Source organism: Mesoplodon densirostris, chromosome 7, assembly GCF_025265405.1.
Source record: "Mesoplodon densirostris isolate mMesDen1 chromosome 7, mMesDen1 primary haplotype, whole genome shotgun sequence".
Taxonomy (NCBI): domain Eukaryota; kingdom Metazoa; phylum Chordata; class Mammalia; order Artiodactyla; family Ziphiidae; genus Mesoplodon; species Mesoplodon densirostris.
This window is the reverse complement of record NC_082667.1, coordinates 60,955,835-60,979,494: the sequence shown is the minus strand read 5'-3', so window position 1 is coordinate 60,979,494 and position 23,660 is coordinate 60,955,835. Positions and strand designations below refer to the sequence as shown.

Here is a 23,660-nt window from a genome sequence, read left to right as displayed (position 1 = left end):
GACCCTGTGGGGCTCCTGGGCATGGAAGCCTTTCTGTCCCCTGTTTCTTGTTTGTAGGGAACAGACTCCAGCATCCATGACCTTCCCTGAGTTCCAAAAGGGAGATTCAAACAGTGGCTAATCAAGGGAGAAGCAGCCAAGAAGCCACCTGAGGCCAGATTAAAGGAACCAGAGAAGCTCATCAAGATTAGGAGACAGCTGGGCTTCCCTGGTGGTGCAGTGGTTGAGAGTCCGCCTGCTGATGCAGGGGACACGGGTTCGTGCCCCGGTCCGGGAAGATCCCACATGCCACGGAGTGGCTAGGCCTGTGAGCCGTGGCTGCTGGGCCTGCGTGTTCAGAGCCTGTGCTCTGCAACGGGAGAGGCCACAACAGTGAGAGGCCCACGTACCGCAAAAAAAAAAAAAAAAAAAAAGGTTAAAAAAGAAAAGATTAGGAGACAGTGGTTAAGCCTAGTGGTTAAGGAACCACCTGCCAATGCAGGGGACACAGGTTTGAGCCCTGGTCTGGGAAGATCCCACATGCCACAGAGCAACTAAGCCCGTGTGCCACAACTACTGAGCCTGCACTCTAGAGTCCGCGAGCCACAACTACTGAAGCCCATGTGCCTCGAGCCCGTGCTCCACAACAAGAGAAGCCACTGCAATGAGAAGCCCGCACACCACAACGAAGAGTAGCCCCCTCTCACTGCAACTAGAGAAAGCCATGTGCAGCAACAAAGATCCAACTCAGCCAAAAATAAAACAAACAAACAAACAAAAAAAGATTGAGACCACCTGAGATGAGATTAAAGGAGTGCAGGCTCTGCACACACCATAATCTTATCAGCAACTCCACACTTGAACTGTTGCTATAAAACTCCTCATCAAATCCTCCCGGGTTAGGGACATAACAGTTTTTCAGGGCAGGAGCCCACTGTGTCCTCCTTTGCCTGGCAAAGCAATAAAGCTATTCTTTTCTACTTCCCTCAAAACTGTGTCTCCGAGATTTGATTTGGCACAGGTGCACAGAGGCTGACCTTTTGGCATCAGTGTTACTAAAAAAATGAATAGACAAATATAAATGTCCTAAACATCTGGTGCCAATGTCTCCTAAGAACCCTGATGGGGTACACCAGCTCCTTGACAAATGCAAGACCCCACAGATGCTTCCTGGGTGTTATTTATTTATTTGAATATTTATTTATTTATTTGGCTGTGCTGGGTCTTAGTTGTGGCATGCGGGACCTTTTAGTTGCAGCATGCAGGATCTTTAGTTGCAGCAGGCGGGATCTTTAGTTGCAGGCATGTGGGATCTAGTTCCCTGACGGGGGATCGGACCTGGGCCCCCTGCATTGGGAGCGTGGAGTCTTAACCGCTGGACCACCAGGGAAGTGCCTCCTGGGTGTTATTTAAAGCTATGCATACCAACATGCCAAAACTCTGGAATTACACTCCAGGGGCCTGGGGGCTTTTCCCAAAGACTATATGCATATCTCGCGTTAGTGGAGGCAGACCCAATCCTGGTGAGGTCTCTTGAGATACCCCGTGGAAAGGAAAGCAGCCACCCACAAAGAGGGCTCACAGTGACATCATCCAAAAATTTCTGGTAACAGCACATAAGATTAAGGTAACAGGATAAAAACAGGACGTGGAAACTGAGATCAAAAACGATACCTTAACTGAAATTAAAATATTATTAAAAAATTTTATGCATGGAGGGCTTCCCTGGTGGCGCAGTGGTTGAGAGTCCGCCTGCCGATGCAGGGGACACGGGTTCGTGCCCCAGTCCGGGAAGATCCCACATGCCGCGGAGTGGCTGGGCCCGTGAGCCATGGCTGCTGAGCCTGCGCATCCAGAGCCTGTGCTCCGCGACGGGAGAGGCCACAACAGTGAGAGGCCCGCGTACGGAAAAAAAAAAAAAAAATTATGCATGGGGAAAGAGAGAGGGAAACCAATCGGCTATTGTGGATTTCTTGGATTTTCTTGTTTGGTTGGAACAAGACAGTCTCTGAATTGATATTTACAGCTGCCAAAATGTGTCAACTGGCTGGTATCTCTAAAGACACTAAAATCCATAACTTTCTTAAAGATCCATTTGAACTACACCCTCATTTCCTCTGAGATATTACAGATCCCGAGGCCCCTGGACTTTCCCCTGTATGGGGCAGAATTAGAAGTATGAGTCATGGGTGTCCCTGCCTCCAAGGGAAAAGGTGACAAGGCTACCAAGATCTCTTGTGAGGAGGAAGAGGGAAATGGGAAGGCAAAGGCCCTTAGATCCACTGATATTCGTACCAGGGGACTTCCTCTCCTCACTTGGATGTTTAGTGCCTGGCACCATGACCATTCTTCCATCACAGTGACCACTGGTAAGGCTCACAATGAATGGAAAACATTAAGATGAAGCCCATGCCCTGCTGCGCAAAATTGGCATGATTCAATAGGTTTATCATTTCTGTGACCACAGTGATCCAATATCACCCCTCTGCATTTTCAACCCTGAAAAGGCCCACTCTGACCTGGAGTCCAGAGGATTATCTTTACAAGGTACTCCCCTAATTACAGGGCAGCACTACTACATTTTATTGGGACTGCCAAAACCATCCAAAAGGCACTAAAACTCCAAGAAGAAAACTTAGATTCTTTCTCTGTCCCTTGAAGACGTAAATCTTATAATGTCTTTGAAATATAAACACCCCAGGAGATTACTTGTCAAGGACAAATACAAATCTTAAAAGTCTTCTCCACAAATATTAGTATGAAGCTTTAGCCGTTGGAGCAGGTAACCTTCAATTGTTCCATCTGCCAACTTGGATTCAACTGTTATTATAAACTAATGAGTTTTATATTGTTGTATGTGATTCATAGCTAAAATTTTGGAACAGAAGCTATAGAGTGTCTGTTTGTGTCTGTCTGCACATTTATGTATATCTATGGATGCACGTTATATATATGGGATTTTTTTCTTTCTCTACCTCTGGATGGAAATGCTAAAATTAATTTCTAAAAGAGATCTATTTAATTGGTTTAAAAATAAATAGTTATGAATTAAGTATTCCTAAAACTCAGAAATACAGTAACTAACTCAAATGTTTTTCGAGTTCACATGATCCGGGGTAATCTCTGGTAAATAAAAACTGGTTAAATTAAAATAGGTATGTCTTTAGAGTTACCAGCATTAAATAAAATGCAGGTTGGGACCTCCCTGGTGGTCCAGTGGTTAAGACTCCACACTTCCACTGCAGGGGGTGCGGGTTCGATCCCTGGTTGGGGAACTAAGATCCCACATGATACACGGCCAATAAATGAATGAATAAATAAATAAATAAATAAAATGCAGATAAACAACTTTTATTCTCCTTGGGCTTACTAGTCAAATAAATTCATGTTATCTCCATTACAAAATTTGTCAGCAAGAAAGGTAGTTTTGGATGATGGCTGACTTGTGTCTAATGAAGTTTTTGTGGGTAGTCTAAATATAATTGTTGGGAGATAGATAAATGTAAGTGGGATAAGAGTTTTTAGGTGAACTTTATTGCAGTAATTATGTGTTATGGTATGTCTACTTAAAAATAGTTTCCCAAATCTTTGGTAACTTCCACCTTGAAAATTTTGCTCAGTTAAATTAAATGATGGGAATTCATTGAATGTCTAGATCATTTCCAAATATGATAAAATACTGAAATAGGAATTGCTCAACAAGTCTAAGTTCACCTAATTTTGACTTCCTATTACAAAGGAAATGGTATTTTCTTCTATTAGTAAGCGTGTCCTGTGCCACGTTGAAAAACTGTACTATGAATAAATGTATGTTTCTAGAAATTATGAAATGTATTCATAAATTTGCCAATCTAAAGAATACTGATTTAACAGACAGTTCAGTTCACAAGTGCTTACATTTTTTTTGGCTGCACTGCACGGCTTGAGGGATCACAGTTCCCCAGCCAAGGACTCAACCCAGGCCACAGCAGTGAAAGTGCCAAATCCTAACACTAGACCACCAGGGAACTCCCCACACATGTGCTTACTTCTTAGTGTTCATTAGAAATTAAGGTTCCTGGGCTTCCGCCTGCCGGTGCGGGGGGACGTGGGTTCGTGCCCTAGTCCGGGAGGATCCCACGTGCCGCGGAGCGGCTGGGCCCCTGAGCCATGGCCGCTGAGCCTGCGCGTTCGGAGCCTGTGCTCCGCAGCGGGAGAGAGGCCGCGGCGGCGAGGGGCCCGCGTACGGCAAAAAAAAAAAAAGAAAAGAAAAGAAAAAGAAATTACGGTTCCTAAAGGTTAAGAATTCTAATTAATATACGTAATTAAAGCTACTAGAAATAATAAGGTAAACAACTCTGTATGCAAGGAAAGTAGGATTTTTTTTTTTGGCTTAGAGAAGGTATGAGGTATGGAGATGCACTTTTGTTAAGGGAAAAGAAAGTAAATTTTTCCTAAAGTAAAACTGGTTATTTCAGAACGGGAAAGAGGAAAATAAAGGATGAAATGGTATAGAAAGTTGGGAAGAAAGAGAAAGGAACAGAGAATTTTACCTTGTGGGGTCAAGTTGGCTAAAACGGAATTGTTACTATAAGAGTTTTTTTTTTAAACATAGGCTTTAATATCAGTAGTATGCTTATGTATTTTCTTTCATCTGCTAAAAGAACAAAGTTATCTTGGAGCATTGATCTACTCCTCATAAGAGATTACAAAAGGTTTTTCTTTACCTTTTAAATAATCTGGCTAGGAATCAAAGATGTTGTGTTTTACCAAAATAATTTCCTCTGCTTCATGTTATCTTTTTTTGTGTGTGTGGTACGCGGGGCTCTCACTGCTGTGGCCTCTCCCATTGTGGAGCACAGGCTTCGGATACGCAGGCTCAGTGGCCATGGCTCACAGGCCCAGCCACTCCGTGGCATGTGGGATCCTCCCAGACCAGGGCACGAACCCATGTTCACTGCATCGGCAGGTGGACTCTCAACCACTGCGCCACCAGGGAAGCCCAGCTTCATGTTATCATAATCAGGTATTTGATTACTAAGAAAACTGTGTCTTCTGAATATTATGAGAACTCACAACTCTGGGACCTTCTGTATTTGCCTTTTAAATCTTTTGTCACTTTGGTTAAGTAGATAATTAAGTATTGTTTCATAATGATCTGTGATGTTATTTAGTTAGGTGTCCAAAAACTTTTGATATTTTGGACAAACTTCCCCAAATCAAATTCTAAGTGAAGTCTTTTTGACCTGGGAGTACTACTTTGGAATTTTCTAGAGGTCTAAGGAAAGCTGGATTCATAAAACTGCTAACAAAAGATCAAGATCAAGAATTAATTACAGGGCTTCCCTGGTGGCGCAGTGGTTGAGAGTCCGCCTGCCGATGCAGGGGACATGGGTTCGTGCCCTGGTCCGGGAAGATCCCACATGCTGCGGAGCGGCTGGGCCCGTGAGCCATGGCCGCTGAGCCTGCGCGTTCAGAGCCTGTGCTCCGCAATGGGAGAGGTCACAACAGTGAGAGGCCCGCATACCTCAAAAAAAACAAAAACAAACAACAACAACAAACAAACAAAAAAAGAATTAATTACATAGGGACTTCCCTGGTGGCGCAGTGGTTAAGAATCCGCCTGCCAATGCAGGGGACACGGGTTCGAGCCCTGCTCTGGGAAGATCCCACATGCCGCGTAGCAACTAAGCCTGTGCGCCACAACTACTGAGCCTGCGCTCTAGAGCCCGTGCTCCGCAACAAGAGAAACCACGCCAATGAGAAGCCCGTGCACTGCAATGAAGAGTGGCCCCCACTCGCCACAACTAGAGAAAGCCTGCATACAGCAATGAAGACCCAATGCAGCCAAATAAATCAATTAATTAATTAAAAAAGAATTAATTACATAGGATTGAATGAACTGCTGAGGATAATTATAATTTTTTAAAGCCTTTTGCTTGAAACGCTGTTGGTTCTTTAATCTTTTGTTTTCCAGATTTAAGGAAACTTTTTCTCTTAAGCTAACTATGACTTACAGTAATTTGGTAAAGTATATCTTTGTGAACAAAGATGAAACAATTACTTTTCCTTCCTACCTGATCCCTCCAGAATTTGGAAACTCCCATTGAGTATTCTTATTTTCATGGCAATATAGTTATTTGCATAAGGGCAACAAGAATCTGTTCTCCTTGTGACAGGACAAAATTGGAAATGTTGATTATATCACCAAGGTTTTTGACAGGAATATCATATTTGAGAGAGACATACACAGACTCAGGTATGGCCAGACGGCTTTAAGGAAATAAGCTGACTTTATAGAGCCAACAAACCCCTTGGAAAAATCACCCTGGTACCTTGCTTACAGGGTTTCAGCAGCATTATGAGATCACTTCCTGGAAGGCCCAGGAACCTCAGGATATTTTGGGAACCTCAAGAAGAGAGAGGAATTCACCCAATTCTACAGGTATTGCAGGCAAAGTCTGATGGTAAATTCTAGGCTTGGTTTCCTAGCCTCAAGAGGCATTTAAAAATTCAATCTGGAGATTCCTTATGAAAAGTTCCAGCAAGGCAGACTTAAAAGAGCCTATATGATCAATCACTATTCTTGCTGCACCTGTGTAAATAATCAGGCCACGTTTAATGAGACTAGACTTATTTTGCAAACAAATCAGTCTTACTTTGATTATCTCTGATAGAAATGGGAGTGAGTATAGAGAGAAAAAAAATTATGTTTCAATGGAAAACTATTGTATACCTTGGAGACATCAGATTCTAGTCCTGTTAATTGTCTTTGGCGTTTTGTTTTGTACCTGTCAACTGGACTGGATGCTGAATTCTTCTTGTTTCCTCCAATATCTGGCTACAACTCTCCAGACTAATGTTTCCAATTTTTCTCCCACCCTCTGACTTGGAATCATTAAGTACAAAAACTGCCCTTTTCCCAGAGCTATGCAGGCTGAAGTGGGACAACTTGATGTAAACTTCAGAGAGATCTCCACGACAGCTCATGTATGGACAATCTTCATGACTGGTGCTATGTGGGCCACTAAGAAAAATCACCAGAGACATTCAAACTGCAAACCAGGAAAATCTATCAGATTGCCATTGTCTGCCCTCATTCCATCTGAAAATGCCTCAAGCCTGACATCTAGAAATCTTCTTGACTGTTGCCTTCAGAACTCAGAAACTTGGATTAGATATGCTCCAGTCATGAACCTTTTGTGTTTGCTTGTTTCCTCTGTTTCCCTAGAAATGCCTCTTATTAAATACCTGATCCAAGGGAATTCCCTGACAGTCCAGTGGTTAGGACTTGGAGCTTTTACCGCAGAGGGACTGGGTTCAATCCCTGGTCAGGGAACTAAGATCCCACAAGCGTCAAAGGCAAAAAAAAGTTAAAATAAATAAATAAATAAATAAATAAATATCTGATCCAAATACCTGCATCATGTAGGCCTAACTTGGGGAACCCACCTGCATCACTGCTTCCAAAAATGGGATATAACCCTTTAATATAACCTATTCTCAGGACTAAAAGACTGGTTCAATGAGATATAGAGCAATCTCCCAACTCAGGACAGGTTCAATGCTACTTACACCAGATGGCCCAAGATGTTAAAGTATTCCACAATCTTACCAAATCTTTGAACAGATTGCCAGCCCCCCCCCCTCCCCCGGAGATAACTGATCAACTTTCAAGATTGGACTTTTCAAGTTTGATACAATGGCTATGGACTGAATTTCAGACTGTTGCCTATATAATTATTATCAGATTTGCTACTATAACCCTATTTAGATGTGCAATTTCTGGTTACAATGTACCCTACCCCGACTTTTAGCCAATCAGGTACCCAGCCAGTTAATGTCCTCACCATTGATTCTGATGCCTCTGCATCACAGGGTAGATTGCATTGTAAACCCTGACAGGTTGTTGGACTTTTTTGTTTTTTTATAATGCAAGTGCCTGACTTAAGTTTTGATTGCCTATGTATCCACTTCAAAATGACTATCTTTTGGGCAGGGGGAGCAAATAATTGTTAATTTCCTTCCTTCCTTCCTTTCTTTCTTTCCAAATACACCAAAGAATCATGCAATGCTGCTAGCACTGGATGCAATCCTGGGCCACAAGTCTGCACACTCTTTTGCAAGTGGTCCTGTGAAGGCTGAACCTTTCATCTTGCCTCTACTGTTTACTATGATCCCAGTGTTATCTTCAAAATAAAGAAACATGCCATCTTTTCTCTGGTAAGACTTTTGTTGTCAAATTTCCGCTGCTGGATGTACTTTCTTTCTGAGCTCTGGTTTGCCTTTCTTTTTTTTCTTTTTTGCGGCACGCGGGCCTCTCACTGTTGTGGCCTCTCCCGTCGCAGAGCACAGACTCCGGACGCGCAGGCTCAGCGGCCATGGCTCACGGGCCCAGCCGCTCCGCGGCATGTGGGATCCTCCCGGACCGGGGCACGAACCCGTGTACCCTGCATCGGCAGGCGGACTCTCAACCACTGTGCCACCAGGGAAGCCCTTGCCTTTCTTTTTTAAGTACTTTTTTTTTTTGGCCATGCCACGAGGCACGTGGGATCTTATTCCCCTACCAGGGATGGAACCCATGCCCCCTGCACTGTAAGTGCAGAGTCTTAACCACTGGACCACCAGGGAAGTCCACTAGTTTGCCTTTCTTGACAGTGGCCCTCACCATGTCACCCATACCAGCAGGAGGAAGTCTATTCAGTTGTCCCTTGATCCCCTTCACAGAGGTGATAAAAAGATTTTGGCTCCTGTGTTCAAAGACAGCTATCTAGAGTAAACACATTGCCAGCCACTAGATAAAAAGCCAGGCCGCCTCCCTGCACTGAGGTTCCTTTGTTTTAGCGATGTTGGTTGAATTTGATAACTGTTTGGGCCGCTTGTTATTTCTCTTTCCATGCTTTAAATTTCTGTCCTTATGTTTTAAATTCACCAATAAAAAGTGGGCGCGCGAAAACCTTGGTCCCCACCCTTGACCCCAATAAAAGCAGAACCCCAGGCTCACACATGCTTTCTCTCTCTCTCCCCATTACCTCGCTGTGTGGCCCCAGGTGCTGTGTGACTTCCAGTTCCTGTAAGTAAAAAACCTTTGTTTTTTCAAAGTTTCCCAATGGTTGTTGCTGAAGGGTGTCTTGCAATCATAATAAGAACCACGAGGGCCAATCCAACCACATCATTGCTTGATAGGCTGAGACCGGCACAAAACACCCCTCCATATCCACAGGGCTCTCCTCTCCTCATTTCACTGTGGTCTCTGCCCAAATATCACCTCCCCTTTCCCTGCTTTAATTTTTTTCATAGCACCATCACCAACTATCTGTTTTCTCTCCCCTCCTCTCCTCCTATTAGAATGTCAGCTTCATGAGAGCAGGGATTTTGTCTGGTTCACTGTTGTAGCCCAGACACCTAGAACAGCCCAGCACATAGTAGTCACTTGATTAATCTTGAATTGATTTGTTGAATAAATCCCTACTGCCACCCTGCTGGTCCGAGGCACCATCACCCCAGCCCTGGACTCCTGAAGCAGCTCCTTAACTAGTCCACCTGGCTCACCCCTTCTGCACACACCAGCCAAGGGGATATTTCAAAACTGCCAACTGAATTCACTCCCCAGCTTAAACTCTGCAATGATCAAATAATTTGATAATTCCTCGAATTGATGAGATTTTGTGGAAATAGTCACTCTTACTGGTATGAGTGCACACCGGAGGGCAATGTGATAATATCTCTCAAAGTAAATAATGTATGTACCTTTTGTCCCAACAATTCCATATCTAGGAATTTATCCTCTAGGTAGGTTCTTTTTTTTTCTTCATTGTTTTATAGAATTTAAAGAAATTTGTAAATTGTGGTAAAATATACACAACAAAAAATTTACCATTTCAGCCATATTCATGTGTACAGTTCAGCTGCATTAAGTACATTCATATTTCTGTGAAACAACCACTACCATCCATCTACAGAACCTTTTCATCTTCTCAAACTGAAACTCCATACCCACTCCCCTCTCCCCAGCCTTCTGCCAACCACCATTCTACTTCCGGTCTCTATGAATCTGACTACTCCAGGTACCTCATATAAGTGGAGCCATATGATATGTGTCCTTTTACGACTGGCTTATTTCACTTAGCATAATGTCTTCAAGTTTCTTCCATGTTGTAGCATGTGTCAGAATTTTCTTCCTTTTTAAGGCTGAATTCCATTTTTTAATTCCATTGTGTGTATAGACCACATTTTGTTTATCTATTCATCTGTTGATGGACCCTTGGGTTGCTTCCACCTCTTGGCTATTGTGGAATAGTGCTGCCATGAAAATGAGTATACAAATATCTATTTGAGTTCCTGCCTTCAATTCTTTCGGGTATATGCCCAGAAATAGAATTGCTGGATCATATGGTACTATATTTAATTTTTTAAGGAACCACCATACTGTTTTCACAGTAGCTGCACCATTTTGAATTCCCACTCCTCTACATAGATTCTTACATACAAGGATGGATAGATATGCAAGGACACTCACTACAGCACTGACTGAAGTAGTAGAAGCCACTTAAAGTCAATAAAGTTATTTACGTTAATAGAATCACATAGCTCTATATACACTGACAAGGAACCATCTGTAGCACATCCTGTTAAACGAACAAAGCAGAGTGCAAGGGAATTGGGGGTAACCTTACTTCTAGGGATTGGCGCCATGGTATCCTGTTGCAAGATTGGCCCATCCACTCTCCACAGTAGCCTGGTCTCCCTAGGGGCTGAGTACACCTAGATGCTGGACTCAGGGCTGACCATCTGTTCTTGGATATGATGAAAAGGCATTCTCTGTTCCTGTCATAATCTTTGATCATCTGCGATAGAAAGCCTTTGAGAGCAGTCATGCATAATGTGGGCTCCAGGTCAAAGCAAAAGGTAAAAAAACAATAGCCATGGTTTTAGGTGTCACAAATCACTGTACCTTTCATCTAGGGGCTGCTGAGAACCAAGGACATTGATTAAAGACATTCAGGAGAATTGGATGAAGGTTGGTCTTGGCATCCACCAGGGACTATAGTAGAGTATTTAGCACCACTGGCAAATCAGTCAGACCTGGCCTTGGCCATGATCATGGAAGCTGGGATTGGAGGGTGTGAATTTCAAAGAAGATATGATTCTACAGGCTCACTGGTTGAGGACACACCACCCTCTCTTTGGACCTTGTGGGTGGGGTGGGGTAGGTCTTAACACTATTTGTAAAAGTACAGAGATGGGAATAACATGACTTTGGTTGCTGGAATGTTTATGGTGGTGAGGGGGGAAGACCCCAGATCTGTGATCAGCCTCCATAGAAATATTTGCTCAGAAACATTGTCAGGATTGAGGAAGCCCTGAGGAGCCAGTATTATCTATGAAATCTGTTCACTACCTCACAAGGACAAATCATGAAGTAATTGAGGCAGTGCTGATTTCTTGAATAATTCTTCAGTCCACTGTCTTAAAAGCATTGTGCAGAATATTCAAAGAGGATAAATAGAAATGTGAATTTCATAACTACTAAGATTTGTAACTGGCTGGATTTAAAGATTAGTGTGATAATCTGGTTTTCCTCAGAATCTTATTTTAGTAAGAATAACTGGGGAATTCCCTGGTGGTCCAGTGGTTAGGACTCTGCAATTCCACTGCACGGGGCATGGGTTCAATCCCTGGGCAGGGAGCTAAGACCTCACAAGCCCCACAGTGTGGCAAAAAAAAAAAAAAGAATAACTGCTATGTGACTGTATTAGGGTTATAAGCCAAATTATTTGAGACACTAAAAAAGGCAGTACTATCTCAGTGTTACCAGTTATCTATTGCTGCATAACAAACCATCTCATAACTATGTGGTTTATTGTTGCAGGCAAAACTGGATGTTAAAATAAGTGGATTAAAGTATGATGAAGATATTTACATTGTGTCAAAGTCTCTTCCCACCAAATACTGATTACTCACAAAGGGAAACTAATAACTATATGGTAGAAAAACCACCTTAACCAAATGATTACTAGCATCCTGTACAACATCATGTATCCCTTGATATGATGCAGTGAGAAAAGGACATTACTCCTCTGATTTTCTTGCCAAAAATACATAATCTCTACCTAACTATGAGAAAATATCAGACAAACCTAAAGTGAGGGACATTCTATAAGATAACTGACCAGTACTCTTCAAAAGTGTCAGTCATGGGCTTCCCTGGTGGCGCAGTGGTTGAGAGTCTGCCTGCCGATGCAGGGGACACGGGTTCGTGCCCCGGTCCGGGAAGATCCCACATGCCGCGGAGCGGCTGGGCCCGTGAGCCATGGCCGCTGAGCCTGCGCGTCCAGAGCCTGTGCTCCGCAACGGGAGAGGCCACAACAGTGAGAGGCCCGCGTACCGCAAAAAAAAAAAAAAAAAAGGTGTCAGTCATAAAAGACAAAGACAGTTTGAGGAACTGTCATAGATTGGAGGAGAATAAAGAGACAGGACAATTAAATGCAATCTGGATTCATAGATTGATTGGATCCTGGACCAGAGAAGGGACATTGGTGCAAAAACTGGCAAAGATGAAATGAAGTTTATAAATGAATTAATAGAATTAAATCAAAGCCAATTTCCTGATTTCTTATGATTGTACTCTGGTTATATCTTAACATTTGGGGAAACTGGATGAAAAGTATACGGGAACAGTACTACTTCTGCAATTTTTCTGTAAGTCAAAGATTATTATAAAATATAAAGATTAAAAAAATATGCTTAGTGGTTTGAAATAATAGCTGTTTTAGGGCTTCCCTGGTGGCGCAGTGGTTGAGAGTCCGCCTGCCGATGCAGGGGACATGGGTTCGTGCCCCGGTCCGGGAAGATCCCACATGCCGCGGAGTGGCTGGGCCTGTGAGCCATGGCCACTGAGCCTGCGCGTCCGGAGCCTGTGCTCTGCAACGGGAGAGGCCACAACAGTGAGAGGCCCGCGTACCGCAAAAAAAAAAAAAAGAAAGAAAGAAAATAATAGCTATTTTATAATATTTCAAGATTCTGTGAGTCAGGAATTTGTGTAGGACTCAGCAGGATAATCCTTCTGCTCCACGTTGCAGTGACTGGGGTCACTTGGTGGTATTCAGCTTGTGTCTGAGCTGGTCCTGAGCATCCAAGATGATTTTATTCATGTGCTTGGCACTTGGGCAAGAATTGCTGGAAGGCAGGCCTCAACTGCGGCCCCCTCCTCTCTATGTAGTCCCTGGGCTTCTCAATGTGGCCTCTCCTGTAGGATAGTCAGTCTTCTTACCTGGTGTCTCTGGGATCTAAGAGCTAGTATTCCAAAATACAGGAAGTAGAAGCTGCCAGTCCCTGTCTTGGTCAATTTGGGTTGCTGTAACAGAATACCATAGATTGGGGGGCTTAAACAACCAAAATTTATTTCTCACAGTTCTTATAACAGACAAGAGCAAACCTGACTACATGTCGGATCTCTTCCTTTAGCTCGAACCCTTGTGCTCTATTGCCCATGCTTACTCATGCTGGCTCTTCCCCTTTGTAAAGAACGTTGCCTATGGCCTGAAATATACATGATAGCTCATTCTGGAGGCTCTGACCTTTAAAGGTATAGCACTTTCCCCTTCATATAGACATAAAAAGTTGCAGAACAGGGACTTCCCTGGCGGCCCAGTGGTTAAGACTCTGCGCTTCCACTGCAGGGGCCTGGGTTCGATCCCTGGTCAGGGAACAAGGATCCCGCATGCCGCTCAAGGTGTGGCCAAAAAAAAAAAAAAAAAAAAAAAAAAAAAAATCTAAGAGAGAGACAGGCTCTAAAGATTGTTCTAAAAAGTAAACAAAGGCTGTGGTTTCTCAGCTAAATTTCCTGTAGGTAGGGTAGGAAAATAAAACGTTTGATCTGGAGATGGTATTACAGTGAAAACGCATGGGCTTTGCAATTAAACCCATTTGGGTTGAATCCTGACTCCTCTACTTTCTAGCTGTTTGGGAATTCAGCTAGTTCCCAGAGCCTCAATTTCCTCATCCTTATGTTGGGAATAATGTCAACTTTGCAGGGTGTTGTGAGGATTACAAGACACAACAGTGTAAGTAAAGCCTCTTTTATGCTAATTGGTATAAAGTAGTTCTCAGTATATGACAACTAGTGTGATTATGTACATTAATGTTTAGTAGGCCACAAATAATACTTTCAAACTACTCCTAAGAGAAGGAAGACAGATAGATATACACGTCCCTATTTAGAAACTGAAGATATGAAGACCAGGAACACACTGAAGATCACAGGCTGGTACAATGGAAGGAGGGCAGGGGACTGCTGACTGTGGTCCAGCACTCAGCACTGATGGAGCCCTGGCCAGGCAGATGGGCCAAGGTGAGCACCTCATAACTGGACACTGACCTTGTCACCTCAGACTTACCTGTAGCAGGACCATGTACTGAGAACAGACTGAAACCACAGACCCTGCCCCCTGGAGAGGCATTCTACTATCTGAGTAAGCAATGACAGGATTTGGAGGTTTTCCCCAAATCATAATGGGAAAATATCAATATACATTACTAAAAAAAAAAACAAGGGGCTTCCCTGGTGGCGCAGTGGTTAAGGATCTGCCTGCCAATGCAGGGGACACGGGTTCAAGCCCTGGTCCGGGAAGATCCCACATGCCGCGGAGCACCTAAGCCTGTGTGCCGCAACTACTGAGCCTGCGTGCGTTCTAGAGCCCGTGAGCCACAACTACTGAAGCCTGTGTGCCTAGAGCCCGTGTTGCTCCACAACAAGAGAAGCCACCGCAATGAGAAGCCCTCACACCGCAACAAAGAGTAGCCCCCGCTCGTTGCAACTATAGAAAGCCTGCGTGCAGCAATGAAGACCCAACGCAGCCAAAAATAATCAAACAAACAAACAAACAAGAGTAGTACCATTTGTCTTCCCAAGTGAGGTAGCAGTTTTATTGTCTGCAATAATGTTTGAGAAATGAAGACTGAGAATCAAGCAATTTTAGCTTGCAAAAGTGAACTTTTCCTTTTTAACTTTTTGTTATAATGGTTAATGAAAGGATTTTTTGCCACAGAGAGCATTTGAATGAATTTCAGACCGTACAAAGCACAAAGAAATAACTTGAAGGTTATGCTATCAAATGTGACAATAATACTCTAGTGTATAAGTGTGGATAACTTGATTTCATGAGGTTTTTGTTTCTTTTGTGAAAAGCATAAATGTAGGGCCTCCCTGGTGGCGCAAGTGGTTGAGAGTCCGCCTGCCGATGCAGGGGATACGGGTTCGTGCCCCGGTCTGGGAGGATCCCATATGCCGCGGAGCGGCTGGGCCCGTGAGCCATGGCCGCTGAGCCTGCGCGTCCGGAGCCTGTGCTCCGCAGCGGGGGAGGCCACAACAGTGAGAGGCCCGCATACCACAAAAAAAAAAAAAAAAAAAGCATAAATGTATAATAAAAGTATCCAAAAATGGAAAGCATAGAACAGTATGCCATCATTTGTGCATAAAAATGTGCATATGTGTGGCATAAATGCATAGAATTTCTCTTTTTTTTTTTTTGGCTGTGCTGTGCATCTTGCATGATCTCAGTTCCCCAATCAGGGACTGAACCCGGGCCATGGCAGTGAAAGCCCGGTATCCTAACCACTAGGCCATGAGGGAACTCCCTCCAAAGTCTTCTTATGCAAACACATATATTCTCCCTCCTCCTTTTTTTTTTTTTTTTTTTTTTTGCGGTACGTGGGCCTCTCACTGTTGTGGCCTCTCCCGTTGCGGAGCACAGGCTCCGGATGCGCAGGCTCAGTGGCCACAGCTCATGGGCCCAGCCGCTCCGCGGCATGTGGGATCTTCCCGGACCGGGGCACGAACCCGTGTCCCCTGCATCGGCAGGCGGACTCTCAACCACTGTGCCACCAGGGAAGCCCTCCCTCCTCCTTTTTTACACAAAAGATTGCATTCTATTGTCACCTTTCTGCACCTTTCTTTTTTTTTTTAATTGAAGTATAGTTGATATACAATATTATATGTTACAGGTGTACAATACAGTGATTCACAATTTTTAAAGGTTATACTCCATTTATAGCTATTATAAAATATTGGCGATATTTCCTATGCCGTACAATATATCCTTGTAGCTTATTTCACACATAAAAGTTTGTACCTCTTAAGCCCCTACCCCAATGTTGCCCCTCCCCCCTTCTCTCTCCTCACTGGTAACCACTAGCTTGTTTTCTATATCTGTGAGTCTGTTTCTTTTTTGTTATATTCACTAGTTTGTTGTATTTTTATTTTATTAAAAAAAAGTTTTTTTTGGCTGTGCCCTGAGGTATGTGGGATGTTGGATCTTAGTTCCCCAACCAGGGACCGAACCCTTGCCCCCTGTAGTATAAGCATGGAGTCTTAACCACTGGACTGCCAGGGAATTCCCTGTTGTATTTTTTATATTCCACATATAAGTGATATCATACAGTATTTGTCCTTCTCTGTCTGACTTATTTCACTCAGCATAATACCCTTCAAGTCCATCCATGTTGTTACAAATGGCAAAATTTCATTCTTTTTTATGGCTGAGTTGTATTCCAGTGTGTGTGTGTGCATGTGTGCATACACATCTTCTTTACCCACTCATTTGTTGATGAACACTAAGGCTGCTTCCATATCTTGGCAATTGTAAACAATGTTGCTATGAACATTGGGGTGCATGTATCTTTTTAAATTAATGTTTCTGTTTTTTTGGATGTACATCCAGGAGTGGAATTGATGGGTCATATGGTAGTTCTATTTTTAGTTTTTTTTTGTTGTTGTTGTTGTTTTTTGCGGTACGCGGGCCTCTCACTGTTGTGGCCTCTCCCGTTGCAGAGCACAGGTTCTGGACGCACAGGCTCAGTGGCCATGGCTCACGGACCCAGCCGCTCCGCGGCATGTGGGATCTTCTCGGACCGGGGCACGAACCCATGTCCCCTGCATTGGCAGGCGGACTCTCAACCACTGCGCCACCAGGGAAGACCTATTTTTAGTTTTTTGAGAAACATCCATACAGTTTTCCACAGTGGCCCCACCAATTTACGTTCCCACCAACAGTGTATGAGGGTTCCCTTTTCACCACATCCTCACCAACGTTTGTTATTTGTGTTCTTTTTGATGATAGCCAACCTGGCAAGTGTGAGGTGATATCTCATTGTGGTTCTGATTTGCATTTTCCTGATGATTAACGATGTTGAGCATCTTTTCATGTGACTGTTGGCCATCTGCATGTTTTCTTTGAAAAAATATCTGTTGAGGTCTTTGCCCATTTTTAAATCAGGTTGTTTGTTTTGGTGTCCAGTTGTAGGAGATATTTATATATTTTGGGTATTAAATCCTTATCGGCCATATCATTTGCAAATCTCTTCTCCCATTCAGTAGGTTGCCTTTTTTTTTTTTTTTTCTGGTGGCACCACACAGCTTTCGGGATCTTAGTTCCCCAACCAGGGATGGAACCCATGCCCCCTTGCAATGGAAGTGCAAAGTCATAAACCACTGGACTGCCAGGGAATTCCCTTAGTAGGTTTTCTTGTCGTTTTGCCGATGGTTTCCTTTGCTGTGCAAAAGCTTTTAAATATAATTAGGTCCCATTTGTTTATTTTTGCTTTTATTTCCTTTGCTTTAGGAGACAGATCCAAAAAAATACTGCTGCGATTTATGTCAGAGTGTTACGCCTATGTTTTCTTCTAGGAATTTTATGGTTTCCAGTCTTACATTTAGGTCTTTAATCCATTTTGCGTTTATTTTTGTATATAGTGTTAGAGAATGTTCTCACTTCATTCTCTTACATGTAACTGTCCAGTTTTCCCAGCACCACTTATTGAAGAGACTGTCTTTTCTCCATTGTATGCTCTTGACTCCTTTGTTGTAGTTTAATTGACCGTAAGTGTATACACCTTTCTTCTTTCACTTAACAATATACTTGGAAATTTTTCCATATTTGTACATCAAGAGCTTTCTTATTCTTTTTCACCAGGTTAAATCTCATTGCGTGTATGTACCATAATTTGTTTAACTGGCCCCTAACTGAAAGACCATTAAGCTGTTTCCTAGACAAAGCCTCCAGCCTTCCTTGACAGAGAGGCTGATCAAGCAGTCAGGACGGGCTTATAAAAAAGTGTGGGGAGGTGGGGAGACACTCTACCATCCCAGGTGGACTGAGGGCAGAGGTAAGGGCAGGACGGGGAGGAAAGGCAGGAGGGGAGAGGCAAGGTGGGAGCTCCCCGGTACCCTGGGAGGCTGGTTTCTCTCAGATTTTTCCTCTGGTGCCCCACCACCCACTACTCGGGCTCAGCTTCTCCTACACACTCCCCTTACCTCTTGGCCTTCCCCCAGGTCTAGGCCTGACTCTGCCCAGGGAACTTCCCAAGACCCGTCCGTGGGGGTTGGAGAGGGTTGCCGCGGTGCAATGACCTGGGGTTTATTTAGCTCTCTGGGCCTGCAGTCTCACTGGCTTTCCACATAGCCCTGCCCCTACTCCCGGCTCCCCTGGCACATGGTCCAGGACCTGAAGCAAGAACTGAATGGCTCAGTGGCCTCCATCTGGCCCCGGGTCAGCTTTCCTGTCTGCCCCACGGGCAATCTCTGGGCGCCTAAACCTAGACTGCTTTGGGCTAGTGGGAATGGGCTGAGGAAGCAGAAGCAGAGCCTGTCTGGCGCCCCTCCTCTCACTCCCCAACCCCATCAGCAGATCACGCCCCGTGGTTCCTCTTATGCAGGACCCTCTGATTGTGGGTGAAATACTGGTTGGCAAAATCCGGAAGGGGATGTCTAGAGAGGGGTGGTGGTTCCCTCCACGTCACAGAGCAAGCTAGTGTTAAAAAGTCCTCAGGTGGGGGTGGATTCCTACCATCTGGCCCAGACCTCGCCAGTCCGTTCATCACTTGGCTCATCTGTGCTGTGGGGTAAGCTGGGTGGGGAGGCCCCAAGATCTGGGCTTGCGGGGGAGACAGGAAATCTGACCAAGAGTCTTACGGTGGCTTTCTGGTAGAAGTGGGTGGACATGGCCTGGCGGATGACACAGTTGCTGCTTCTGGCTTTGGTGGCTGCTGCATGGGGTGCCCAGCCCAGGACTCCACAGGCCAGGACAGACCTGGTCAACGTCTGCATGAACGCCAAACACCACAAGACAAAGCCAGGCCCTGAGGACAAGCTACATGACCAGGTGAGGATGGAGTGGGGTCTGGGGCAGGGGAGACGGCTGACCCCAAAAAGGGGAGAAGTTAGGGAGATGGGAAGATCAGCTTTGGCAAGTGATGGAGGCAGGAGGGGGGCTGAGGTGGTCCTGGTGGACCCTCTCTCAGGAGGCCACTACAATACTGGGCTGACTATTTATCTAGCACCCTCTATGGGCCAAGTGTTTTCCTCACACCTTGTCGTGAATATGTCCAAAAGGCCTCCTTGGTAGGTGGATGGTGGTCTCTACTTATACAAATGAGGAAATAGGCCCAGAGAGGGCACAGGTACATGTGGGAACTGAGAAGCCAGTCATTAGCAGGTGCCGGGAGAGGGACTGGTGGAACCTTTCCCAACCTTCATTATGTGCCAGCCCATGGAACTCAAAATCAAGGTAGAAGAGACAGGTCCCTCATGGTCACGATGTGACAAATAACTACAAACAGGCCAGGTCCCCACCCCCATTACATCCTGAAGAGACAGTGACAAATCAGATATGCTGGGAAGACTTCCAAGCAAAGGGACCATTGGCCTTGGCCTTGGAGGATGAGCCAGAGTTTTCCAGGAAGACAAAGAAGGAAAAGGCAGCCTAGCAGAGGACAGCATGTACACGGGTTGGAGGGTGACAGCACAAGCGGTGGCAAGTCTAGTGTGGCCAGAGCCAAGGATACTGCTGCACGCAGAGTAGGCGAGGTGAGGCCTGAGTCCCCGTTTCATAGGGAAGGCTCCTGAAGCAGCTCAGAGAATCTGAGCTTGAAGTTGAACTCCAGGCTCATGAGAGATGCCGATATCTCATTCCTTCCGGTCACCCTCTCTGCTCCCTACAAGGCTTCACACTGCTGGAGGGCTGGGGTGTTCCCAGGGAAAGACTGGCATGGACTGCTTCCAGGGGCTCCAAGTGAAAAGAGGGAAGCCCAGCAGCCCATTACCTCCGAGTCATTTCCAACAGTTCATTTGCTCTGTGTGTGTGTGCATGTGTGTGTAGTAAAATATCCATAACATAAAATTTGCTGTTTAAGCATTTCTAAGCGTACAGTTCTGTAGCATTAGGTAGATTCACATTGTTGTACAAACATCACCACCATCCATCTCCAGAACTTTTTCATCCTCCCAAACTGAAAGCCCATACCCATCACTGCATTTTTAGAACTTTTAAAGTTCTTTTTAGGAATTTTTTTTTTTTTTTTTTTTTTTTTTTTTTGCCATACCATGCGGCTTGTAGGATCTTAGTTCCCTGATCAGGGATCAAACCTGGGCCCTCGGCAGTGAAAGCGCAGGGTCCTAACCACTGGAACGCCAGGGAATTCCCAAAACTTTTTAAGTTCTAAAGGTTGCTTTAAAGAACGCTAAGCAGAACTTCCTCTTTGCCAAGAAATGATGCAGACACAGACCTTGGAGGGAGTCAGGTGATTTTAATTCTGAGGGATGCAGGCTATATGGGAGTGGCTGGTTTTGCTGAGTCTCTAGCATAGGCCAGGAAGTGCTTTTCATTATATTTAATCTAGTCAATTAATTTATTTATTGGCCGTGTAGCGCAGCTTACAGGATCTTAGTTCCCCGACCAGGGATTGAACCCATGTCCTTGGCAGTGAAAGCGCGGAGTCCTAACCACTGGACCGCCAGGGAATTCCCCGCTTTTCATTATATTAACTAACTCTTTTGGAGGCAGAAACCACTGACCCTGGCTGGCAGGTCGGGGATGAGGTGCATGGGGTCTTGCAGGGCGACCAAGAGTTGGGCACCTAAGGAATTGCATGCACGAAGCTGGGGAGGCCTGGAAGCAGGTTCTGCGGCAGCAGCCCCAGGCGTGGGCTGGGTTATTGGAGAGGGGTTGGTTTGGATCCACCCTCAGGGATTTTCCTTAGTTTCTCCTGAGTGTCCAGACCTGTCACATCTCCCTTCTCACTTGAGCCTGGATGCTAGAGTTCATCTCAGACATTTTAAGCAACTGGCTCGTGATTGCTCAGCTCTTGACTCCCAGCCTACAGCAATTTCTAAAGAGAAATCTCCACCACTTCTACCATCTTACCTGCCTTGAATTCACCTTTCTAGGATTGCCTCCCATGTTTAGTCAGGCCCAAGTTCAGGCCTATATGTGGTCATTGCCCCTCTGTGCCCCGCTGCTTTTAAGACCTACCAGGAGTCCCCTCACCTGGGGTTCCAGACCCTGAGAGAGCCAGACTGGCCCCCTTCCCCTCCACCCCTCACCGCAACCCGCGACCAGGCTCCTCCCTCTCCTCTCTGTCCTGAGGTAAAACCCTAACCTTACCATCCACAAGGGGTGCAGCTTACTTAAGCTCTGTAAAAATCGGAGTAACGACCTTTTACTCAATAACTGGGTGATTGAGAAGATAAAGTGCAAAAGCCTCAGGGACTTTGCGTCTGCTATTTTCAGTGCCCCCAGTGTTCGTTGTCTCCCCCCTCCCCAGCCCTAACTAAAACAATAGCGCAAGGAGGGCAGAGATTTGATCTATTTTGTTCATTACAGTATTCGCAGCACCCAGCACACTGCCTGCACTCAGTTCATACTGTCTCAGTGCAAAATGAGTCATCTAAACATCCCAGATAACGTGAAATAACTTTGTAAACCGCTTAGACATGTACAAATAATAACTGCTCCCCCAGACGATGGTTCTCCAGGTCTCCCACATCCCCTGTGTTACTTTCTGTTAAAAGTCAATACTATTGGGCTTCCCTGGTGGCGCAGTGGTTGAGAGTCCACCTGCCGATGCAGGGGACACGGGTTCGTGCCCCGGTCCGGGAAGATCCCACATGCCGCGGAGCGGCTGGGCCCGTGAGCCATGGACGCTGAGCCTGCGCATCCGGAGCCTGTGCTCCGCAACGGGAGAGGCCACAGCAGTGAGAGGCCCGCGTACCGCAAAAAAAAAAAAAAAAGTCAATACTATTATTGCCTCTACCCCACAAAGAGGGCTCCTCAAGGCCAGGCTTAGAGGCAGCCTCCCCAGTGAGGGTTCCTCTGGGTGACCTACCCAAGTCAGAGGAACCAGAATGTGAAGGAGATGGCCATGGTGGGTCAAGGACTTAGTCCCGTGTCTTCCCCTCCCAGTGCAGTCCCTGGAAGAAGAACGCCTGCTGCTCCGTCAACACCAGCCAAGAAGCCCATAAGGATATTTCCTACCTGTACAGATTCAACTGGGACCACTGTGGCAAGATGGAGCCCGTCTGCAAGCGCCACTTCATTCAGGACACCTGCCTCTATGAGTGCTCACCTAACCTGGGGCCCTGGATCCAGAAGGTACGGGCACCATCCCCACAGACATGAACCTCAGCAGAGGGCACGGCCCACTGGCCACTTGCAGGGAGGGCGTGGTCCAGGAATTCTGGACTGAGGGCGGAAGAGGCACCGCCCCCTCCCCCAGCCCTGGACCCCATCATGTAGCAGCTGAGATCCCTGGCTGACTGGAGCCCTCCCTCCCCCCTCTCCCCCCAGGTGAACCAGAGCTGGCGCAAAGAGAGGGTCCTGAACGTGCCCCTGTGCAAAGAGGACTGTCAGAGCTGGTGGGAAGACTGCCGCACCTCCTACACCTGCAAGAGCAACTGGCACAAGGGCTGGAACTGGACCTCAGGTGAGGGACTGGGCAGGGGCGGGGGCGGGGGGGAGGGAGGGGTTTGGAGATGGAGGGGGTGTGTGGAACGAGTATACGCAGATTTGAGGCTGTGGGGCTGGTGGAACAAGAGATGGTTCTGGACCCAGTGGCTACAGGTCTTCCATCCTCCCCACAGGGTATAACCAGTGCCCAGTGAGAGCTGCCTGCCACCGCTTTGACTTCTACTTCCCCACGCCTGCTGCTCTGTGCGATGAAATCTGGAGTCACTCCTACAAAGTCAGCAACTATGGCCGGGGCAGCGGCCGCTGCATCCAGATGTGGTTCGACCCGGCCCAGTGCAACCCTAACGAGGAGGTGGCAAGGTTCTATGCTGAGACCACAAATTCTGGGGCCATGCCGCAGGCGATTGGACCTCTCCTGCTCAACCTGACCCAGATACTGCAACGCTGGTTCCTTGGCTAAGCTGTTTCCACTGCTGACACCTGGATACCTTCCTTGCCTGCACCCAACCTCAGCTCAGCCCACCTCCACTCTCTCAGATGAGGACTCACAATACCCTGGTCATTGGTTCCTGATCCAAGGTCCTACAGGGATCCTCTGACAGCCTATTCTAATAGATATATCTATGTGTGTCCTGTGCCTTATAAATAATTTGGGGATGAGTGGGTTGGGGGTAGGGGCATGCCTCATTGCTTCATCATTCCTCTTGAGAGGCCCAAAGAGGGACTGGGACTAACTTGAAGTTCAGCAGCAAGTAGGGGGTGGAAGTTGATCCCTTAGCCTCGGGCTCTTACTTCTGCACCAGCCTTCCCCCTCATGCCCCCTCCTGTACCACAAGGGAACAAGGGAATTAGTGGAGGGAAGCTGGGGAGAGATTGGTAGATGAGTTACCAGGCTTCTGAAAGTTTCTTTCCCTTTCCTTCCCTTACTAGACGTGGGCTGGGATGGATATATTAGTGGGC

The 23,660-nt window shown here is 45.8% G+C and overlaps 1 protein-coding gene and 1 long non-coding RNA gene across 2 annotated transcripts in view; one reads left to right on the top strand and one right to left on the bottom strand.

The window, feature by feature from the left end:
* LOC132494329 (uncharacterized) overlaps positions 1 to 23,660 on the bottom strand; it is a 72,496-nt gene that overhangs the window by 14,953 nt on the left and 33,883 nt on the right. The gene's annotated exons all lie outside the window — the stretch shown is intronic.
* LOC132493553 (folate receptor alpha) lies at positions 18,957 to 23,160 on the top strand. The gene is made up of 4 exons (XM_060104230.1): positions 18,957 to 19,118; positions 22,197 to 22,385; positions 22,581 to 22,716; positions 22,874 to 23,160. Exons 1-4 carry the CDS (start codon positions 18,957 to 18,959, stop codon positions 23,158 to 23,160), a joined length of 774 nt encoding a protein of 257 aa, XP_059960213.1.

What these genes read in the sequence shown, in the direction of transcription:
- LOC132493553 (XM_060104230.1), top strand. Translation starts at nt 18,957, where the DNA reads ATGGCCTGGCGGATGACACAGTTGCTGCTTCTGGCTTTGGTGGCTGCT. An exon ending in TGGGGCCCTGGATCCAGAAG is followed by an intron (nt 22,386 to 22,580) that starts GTACGGGCACCA and finishes CTCTCCCCCCAG; the next exon opens with GTGAACCAGAGCTGGCGCAA. An exon ending in GGGCTGGAACTGGACCTCAG is followed by an intron (nt 22,717 to 22,873) that starts GTGAGGGACTGG and finishes TCCTCCCCACAG; the next exon opens with GGTATAACCAGTGCCCAGTG.